Source organism: Labrus mixtus, chromosome 19, assembly GCF_963584025.1.
Source record: "Labrus mixtus chromosome 19, fLabMix1.1, whole genome shotgun sequence".
NCBI classification, from domain to species: Eukaryota; Metazoa; Chordata; class Actinopteri; order Labriformes; family Labridae; genus Labrus; species Labrus mixtus.
Genome location: NC_083630.1, coordinates 8,538,099 through 8,546,672, shown reverse-complemented (window position 1 = coordinate 8,546,672; position 8,574 = coordinate 8,538,099). Strand labels below are relative to the sequence as shown.

The following is an 8,574-nucleotide window of genomic DNA, read 5'->3' as shown; positions in this document are numbered from 1 at the left end:
GCATCATAAGTTAAAAATTTGATTTTAGGGATGAAAAAAAAACACAAATCTTGTTGAAAAAGAAACTAGATGAAACATTTGTTCTGGATAAAATGGTATTGGGACTGAAACAACTATTAGCATTTGAAAAGTACCTGAGTTGATCATCATTGTGTTCAAAGTCAAAATGTCACTGTGAAAGATAAAACAGTAACTGGGAAGGAGAATGCAGCCCAGGTATTTCATACACCTGAACTAAAGCAGAAAAGAATCACATTGGTTTCTGCTTTGACGCACAGTATTGTTGGGCTTAGAAAATACATTTTATTTAATTTAACCAGAAAGTCTGCAGATTAAAATGATTTTGTCAAGTGAGACCTGCCTCGATAGCACATCATTAAAAAGTTAAAAAATGAAACAAAATGAATGTTTTACATGTGAAACAATAGCATTCCAGGAGTTGTCACCTTTTATTTTCTTTGTTTAATTTTACAGTGTGTTGTATTGTTTTTTGAAAACTCTGCACATGTATTTTTATAAGCAATACACTAATGTAACCAAACACTGCATTGTAGCACTTTCTTAAAATCAACGTATCTTATAAATGTGTCTGCTCTGTCAATAAATTAACACACACTGTATCATTTCTCATAACTACTAATGCCTCTCCTTAACTGTAACTATTGTCTTTCCTGTTTTCAGATAAGGCGCAAATGGATGTGGTTAAGTGGTAGTGTCAAGGGGCGACCCCCTGCCCTCTAAAGCAGTGGTTCTCAACTGGTCTGGTCTAAGGACCCCCACCAACTCCTTCATTCAAATCTGACTGACTTCTAAACTTAACAATAACTCATTGGCAAATCATTTAAATTTTTAATTTCATTGTATTTTCAAGCAAATGAAAACACTCATGGACTCTTTTTTACATTGAAACATTTTCTTCAATGTTATACATCAAATATATCTTTGTTAGTCACCTGTTGCTTCACAGCCTTGTGTGCACTCTTTCAACCTGGAACTGTCAAACAGATCTGGAGGCCTGCCTGTGGCTTATATGGGGGTGTGCCAAATGGAAGGCGCCATGTTTGGTGAAGGTGGAGGGGTGTTTAGGTTGTTGAGATGAAATATTTTATTTAAATGGTTGTATAAGTATTCACTCAACTGAAATGTATATTGATACGTTGATATTTTGTGTTGTTTGTCAAACAGGTAAATACTCTCCTGAGAGTATTCCAACCCTTTTTGGTAGGTGCCAACTCCTATAGGAGGAGGCTTGAGGGCCTTGCAGGTTGAAGGTGAATTTTTCTCCAGGCCTGCAGCTGTGGGGGGAGTGGGACGCAGTGGGGTAACCACAAAATCCCAAGCGATAGATTGGAAAGGGGGCAAAAACAATGAAACTATATAGAGCTACAACAAGCTTTCTAAACGAAAGAATGCACCAAAAACGATGAACTAAACCATGCCAAGCAGCTGACTCAAACCAAAATTGTCAAGGAGACCAAGAAAACACTAAACAAAAAGCAAAGGCTGGCAAGGGAGCCCCTCGATAACACAAAAGGATGGAGTCGCAACAAAACTATCAAGGACCCCAAGTTATACTCTGGGAGACGGGCAATGGAAATGTTATACACACCACATTCTCAGTTGGTGTTTACAGACACACACAGACAACTAAAGAGACCGCAGGGTGAGCCTCTCACTACCTCTGAAGGTGAGATAATGAGTCAGCACAGAGAACTTAAGACTCAGAGTATATATAAGATCCCCACACCTGAGCTTAATCCAATCAGTCACACACACACACACACACACACACACACACACACACACACACACACACACACACACACACACACACACACACACACACACACACACACACACACACACACACACACACACACACACACACACACACACACACACACACACACACACACCTGACTGCAGTAGGAAGATTCTCACCCCACAGAACAAGTGAACACATCACACCTTCAAAAATGTGCTCAGTATGTTTTCCAAATCTTGCTCAATTATTTATGAATTCATTGTTGCTATGGTATCACATTCAGTCTGTGTCACCAAGAGATGGGGAAGGAGCCAGATAAACAGCTGTTATGGCAAAATGAAAATATTTGAACTGATCAAATATTTTGTGAATGACTTATTGGATGTCAATGGGGATGTAGGTACAAGTCAATGCTATGCACAGCTATTGTCTGCAACACCTTTATTGTGGAGAAACATGATTAAAAAATCCCAGCATCATTTAGATGTTTGTTGACCTTGCATTACAAATAACAAATGGTTTATGAATTGGAAAATGAACTCTACCATGTATCATTATTTTATGTCTTCTGAGAATGTAACGTCTCTTCCACATCATTTTACAAACATACTGGAAAGATACTTTTAATACTCCTCTTCCTTGGTCGAAAATGCTTCAGTTTATTTATGAATCATCGTGTTCTACTTATTTATGGGCTTTTCTTATTAGAGTCATTTTACAAAATACTTGCAACAAGAGCGGATGAAAATCGTTGTAGATTTTGTTGTGATGAGGAGGACATTTTGGTATTGTCCTGTTGTTGCATCATACTGGCAGCAGGTGGCAGATTGGCTAGCAGAACAAGCAATCATTTTACCTTTATCCCCTTACAATATAGTTACGTTCCCCAAGACGGCTAGGGGATGACGGGAGTAACAATTTATTAAAACCCAGGGAAAAGAAAATAGGAACTAATGTAAGCAAAGTTAAAATGGCTTTATTAACAAACTAAAACAAAATGTGCAACACAAAACAAGCTTCTTCTATAAAACACCAAACAAAAGAGAAGCCAATTCAAAACTAACACTCAAGATATGAACAATAAGGCCTTAATCAGAACACACAGCTTCCACAGAAGGATCACACTAAAGTTCCCTTCAAATACACACGCAGTCCAATGACCCGCTGGCAACTGGCAGCCTCCTCTCTCCTGCTCTTTATAGTTTGCCCCTGATTAGTAATTAGCCACAGGTGTGGCTGGGCACTCTGAGGCTGAGGAGCAACACCTGGGGAGCACACACACAGGAGAGAGAGAACACACACACACACAACTACGGCACATAACAAATATTATTCAGGGTTTCCCAAGATGATCAAAACATGTTGTTGAATATTATTGTAGTTCTTGGCAATATGTATGTTGAATTCTCCCATTAAGATCCCTTATTTTAAATCTTAAGGATTATTATCTTCAAGAGAAACTAATTATGAAAGGTAAACATTTAAATAAGATTCAAAGATATAAATACTTTATGTTTTCCATAAAGTAATATTATTTCATTTATTCTGTAGAAAGCTTGTTCGACATTGTGTTAAATATACTCAAACCTATGTAGATATGTATGTATGTTTGTGTCTGTGTATTGATGTTTAAGCCTAATAGAATAAATAAAACTGTTTACATCTATGGTGTAGTGTACAGAGAATTCACTGACATGGTAAAAACACTTTTATTAACGTATGATGCAGGATGTCTCTTAGTCCAGAGTGATAAACTGAAATATAACGTCCCTTTAGTACACTGCTGCCATCATGTGGCAATGAGTTTGAGCTACACCTCCACCAAAGCTATCGTTCATCACCTGTTGTTGGTGTTTCCATGGCAACAGTCCTGTGTTACCTGGGGAAGGTGAGAAGCAGTCGAGGTAAACAGAACAGAGGACGACAGAGCAAACATGAATAGCCTCTTTTCCAGGTAGGAGTCTGTGCTTTTATATTTGTGCATTACCTGAATCTAGCTGAATGCCAATATATAAAACATGTGACACATCCAATTCTTTATCTCCTCACTTGTCCCAGTAGGGATGTGCAGGTGAAGAGCATGGAGCAAACAGTGAAACATGCTGAGAAGCACCTGGGTGAGATCTGCTCCCTGCTGGCCTCGTACACCAGGAAGACAGCCAAGCTAAGAGATAAGGCAGACCTGCTGGTGGCTCAGCTCTTTGACTTCTCCAGCACAGAGGACCCTGAGCTCCAAATCGGACTTAAAAACCTGGCTGAGGATCTCTCCATGGTGCAGGATTACAGACAGGCTCAGGTCACGAACACTATGTTATCCATACATCAATGTGCTACTTCCTCTGCATTACCACGTGGCTGTTATCATAATGAAGGTTTTATTATTTCAGGTAGAGAGACTGGAGACGAGAGTTGTTGCTCCTCTAAAAGCCTATGGAGACACCGTGAAAAACAAAAGGGTGAGTTTGACTACAGAGGTGTGCTTTTGCCTATAACACATTTGCATGAAGCTTATATCATATCACCAAATTTGTCTAAATATAATATGACCCTGATTATAAAATGATATGAAATAGTAAATACTTAAGCCAAATGTAATCCCCACATCTGTCTAGCTTGTCACTCTCTCTTGTCAGACTCTTGGAAGCAGTTAAAATAATTTTCTTTGAGCTACTCATTTTTGACTCATACACATTTTTAACAGCTTGATAAATGTACAGGGATCCAATTTTGGAACCAATCCTGTCTTTGTGTTGGGAGGAAAGGGTTAGACATATACTTAAGTGCATGAAAAAAAAAAACCTGTCTGTGGCTTTTTGTTTTGTGTGTTGTATTGTGTGACTAGGTAGATCTAAAGAAGTTAAGCACCGATCTGAACAAGGAGCTGAAGGAGTTGCAGAAGTTGGAAAAAATGCGACTGAGGAACCCAGCAGATCGACAAGGCATTGTATCCTTAACAGAAGGACATTTGACTCTTTTCATCACCATGTCGTTCTAAAATTGTTTCATTGACATAAAAATCCTAAATAATCCACAATAAGCCAATCAGTTTCAAAGAAATGTGTGCATCCAATCATGTCGTTTTTGTATTTTATCTGATAATGGGTGTTTGGTTAATGCTGATGACTAAAACGTTGTGTATTATAAAATAATATAAACTAGATAAAACTTGAGTAAATTACAATATGTTAATATTGTATCTCACTACAGAACTATAGTGAATGTCTTTAGTTACTTTTCTTTTAAAATAAACAAAAGAAATAATCCAACTAAAGGGGGAATGTCAGGCCTGCAGGTTGGCTTGCTGTGTTTGGAAGATTGGATAGAGCAGTTAGACCAGAGATAAGAGAGGAGTAAAGGGAGTGAAGATTGGGGGTAAAAAATGACCTGAGTTCTCTTATTTTAAGATTCAGTCTATCATGACTGGTCATCATCGCTGCCCTATTAAATAAAGCTTTCAAATAAGAGACGTAGGTGTTCTCTTGGGAATCCATTGTACAGTAATATATTGAAAAAGTCATCGTAAGTCACATCCTGAAGAGAAGCCCATGACACTATTTATAATGTATAGCTTCTGTGATTTCAGTTGCAAATTTTGAAATACATAAAAAAAAGATAATAATCATCTTATAACTTATCTTCCTTTTTCACATAAGTAAAGGGAATGGGTTCACAAAAATTGAAGTCCAACCAATCACCATGTTGAGCAAGTTATCTGTTGATTTATATTAAGAACAATAATATATAATATATATAATGTCTTATTGATGAAGGGAACATTCACTCATTTCAAATGAATCAGCAGGTATATTTAAACACTTAAAAGCAGCTGGTTATTGTAAAAATCATTTAGATATATTTGTGTGTTGTTTTAGCTGTGACTAGTCTACGCAATCTTCACAAATGGATGTATACTGGTTTCTGATCAAATAGGCACCCAGTTAATGAAAACACTTTCTACCTTATAAATTTCACTAAAGAAACATTTCTTGACAAGAATGTTCAGTCTCAGGTAATGTTAATGACTTTATGATTATCTCATAAATACCATCACATTACCAGCACCTCCAGCCGTGTGGTAGAGCTTACCACTGTAACTGCGGTGTACGTTAATCCACAGGCAGAAGTAAATGCTCAGAAGGCTTCCAACAATGCCCAGCGCAGCATCAGACAACTGGAGGAGACCATCACAGACTTCCAGAGACAAAAACTGGAGGATATGAAAGTAAGTGGCAACACATCCTTCAACAAGTAAAGCATGCATTACACACTGGAAATAACCGTTTCTTTGTTCCTGGCAGAGGATTTTCATTGACTTTATCACAGTGGAGATGCTTTTCCATGCTAAAGCGCTGGAGGTCTATACACATACATACCACAACCTGGAGGGGATAGACACTCAAAAGGATCTAGAGGTACTTCATGCGAACTGATGTAACTGTTAGGTAACCCCATTGTTTTATTCAGCGACCTTAAAGAAATGCTTGATTGCAGTTCTTTTAATCCCTCCATCTCATTGCTTCCTTTTTTAAATTAATTTAAATTTCTCATTGAAATTAATAACCTAAATTAACTTAACAGTCGTGGATGAATACATGTCAGCAAGCACTGACAAACAACACATAATCATGACTGAAAAGTATAGTCATAGTTTCAAGTTACATGTTGAGATGATAACATTTAAGAAAAACTTTTCTGTTTTGGATGTATACATGAGTGTTTCTTAATGGCTCCATAGCTCTTCATCGGGCGGATCAAGATGTCAGACTCTCTAGCTGGGCGCATGGACACCCCACTGAGCAGCTACTCTTCTCCCCTCACGAGCAGCTACACCAGCCCTCCTGTGGCCACCGCTAAAAGCCGAAGCCTCAGGTCAACACTGGCCTCTACCAGAGGTCAAAACCTCAGACAACAACACAGCCAGTACCCAGACAGAGCCAGGAGGGTGAGCACAATGTTTGTTTTATTATGAAAGTGTTGTCAGGATTTCAATGAAACTCTGGTTAGCTTTGAAACACCTGACCATGAAGATCAAACTGAGGGGAGAATTCCACTTTTTCTTATTTTTCAGTCTCGTAGCACCTTACAGCGGCAGAGAGGCATGGAGGAGGAAGAAGAGCTGGAGGAGGAAGATGAGGATGAAGACGAAGAAGAGGAAGAAGAGGAGATGTATGAATCAGAGATAGAGGACGGTCAGAACACCAGCAGGAAGTCTTATGCTGCTCAATATGCCCAGATGCACAGATGGCAAAAGTAACTGCCTGAGCATGGAAACACGTCTGTACCTGCAAACAGTGCAGCGATGTAGTTTCTTGAATGAAGTTAATTCAGTTTACATAGATAGATAGAAAGAGACTTTATTGATCCTGAGGGAAATTCAAGCCTCCAGTAGCATCTTACCATCAGCAGTCTCTTCAGCGCCGTTATTTAGCATTTTGTATTTCCTTTACTTCTTGATTTATCTGAAAAAATGACAACACAAGGAATTGATGTCGCTGACTGCCGTCATCACTCCATTCACAATGAGCAAAAAAAAAAAAGCACTGATATGACGCAACGTTTTCTATGGTGTTTTCATTTCTAACCAACAGATGCCGCTAAAGAGTCCTCTAGCGAACCAGGCACTGAGTTGTTACTGTATACAAGGGACAAAAGATCTTACATTTACATATAAAAAAAACATCCCCAAATGCCTAGAACTTGCTGGGGGCCAACATAAAGGGCCCTGGGCTTGCAATACACTGGCCCTGATTAATAAAGAAATACTGAATGCACCGAATAGTCTGTTTGCTCATCAATGTCTCTTACCACAAAAAAGGTCAAATGAGCAGCAAATTGTTCTTATATTAAACCTGATGGATCAAATAGATCATTTGATTACACTGCACTCAAATATAATATGTTCCCTTGAAGTTCACAGGTGAAACTAATGAACATGGGGTTATTTCTTGAAGCCCCTGTGAGAAGTTTTTATCTCCTGATGACGGACTGAAATGGATCTGAATGCCTCCATATGACCTAATAAAGCAAACAGAGTCATTTTTAATATAGAATTTGGTTAATGCCTATAACTGCTGCAAAGAGGTAGGTGTCAGACACACGGTATGGCATGTGTAACTCAGATGTAGATTCTTATGAATTTTATTGGAAGTGTGACATTTAATTGTTCTCTATTTTACATTGTGCCGGATATTAGAAATACATAGATGTTCTATTTTACAACCATTGCTTGACAGGACCATCGATGTTCAGTACTAATGGTTTCTGATGATCATATATCAAACATATTTTTGTTGCAGTATCAATGCCTGTTATTAAACTCTGGTATGGTCTTTTATGATGAACATAGTGTTTTTCTGAGTATCCCTCGTGTATTTTAGTGGATGCAAACATTGTATTTAGCGCAGAAGTCTTGATATTCCTTCCTTGACCCATGCAGTTGCCTGCCTAGCCTGTTGACAAGCAGCGCCTCGTTGTAGACCATTGGCTTATCATCAGACGCTGAGAAGCCGTCAATGAACATGTTTCTAAATCTGCATGCTGTAAATTAAATCAGATCTTCTTAATATCAAAGAGGTTGACTTGTCTTATCCTGCTGGCCTGTTTCTAAGGTGTCTTTGAACATCCCGAGTCAGCTCCAAAACACAAGCGAAGGTCTGTGTCTGTCACTACAAACAGGCTGATCTCTCGTTCTCCAGTTATTTTACTCCAGTTGACAGAAGCTGGGGATATATACTGTCTCTTGAGACTTAGTCTAAAAGCAAATGTTTGTCACTTTGTCTGCCATTTTCTCTGTTTTGTGTTATTATTTT

At 38.4% G+C, this 8,574-nt stretch overlaps 1 protein-coding gene across 1 annotated transcript; it reads left to right on the top strand.

Annotated features, from left to right (window-relative positions):
- Positions 1-3,344: 3,344 nt before the first annotated feature.
- Positions 3,345-7,070, top strand: LOC132994186 (CBY1-interacting BAR domain-containing protein 2-like). The gene is made up of 9 exons (XM_061064382.1): positions 3,345-3,719; positions 3,827-4,061; positions 4,153-4,221; positions 4,608-4,709; positions 5,769-5,774; positions 5,883-5,987; positions 6,064-6,177; positions 6,501-6,707; positions 6,834-7,070. The coding sequence occupies exons 1-9, from the start codon at positions 3,700-3,702 to the stop codon at positions 7,017-7,019; spliced, it is 1,044 nt and encodes a 347-aa protein (XP_060920365.1). The 5' UTR covers positions 3,345-3,699; the 3' UTR covers positions 7,020-7,070.
- The last annotated feature ends 1,504 nt before the right edge of the window (positions 7,071-8,574 follow it).

Bases quoted from the DNA above. Each gene is read 5' to 3' on its own strand.
- LOC132994186 (XM_061064382.1), top strand. From the start codon at position 3,700: ATGAATAGCCTCTTTTCCAG. The intron at 3,720-3,826 runs GTAGGAGTCTGT...TTGTCCCAGTAG, and splicing joins ATGAATAGCCTCTTTTCCAG to GGATGTGCAGGTGAAGAGCA. The intron at 6,178-6,500 runs GTACTTCATGCG...ATGGCTCCATAG, and splicing joins ACACTCAAAAGGATCTAGAG to CTCTTCATCGGGCGGATCAA.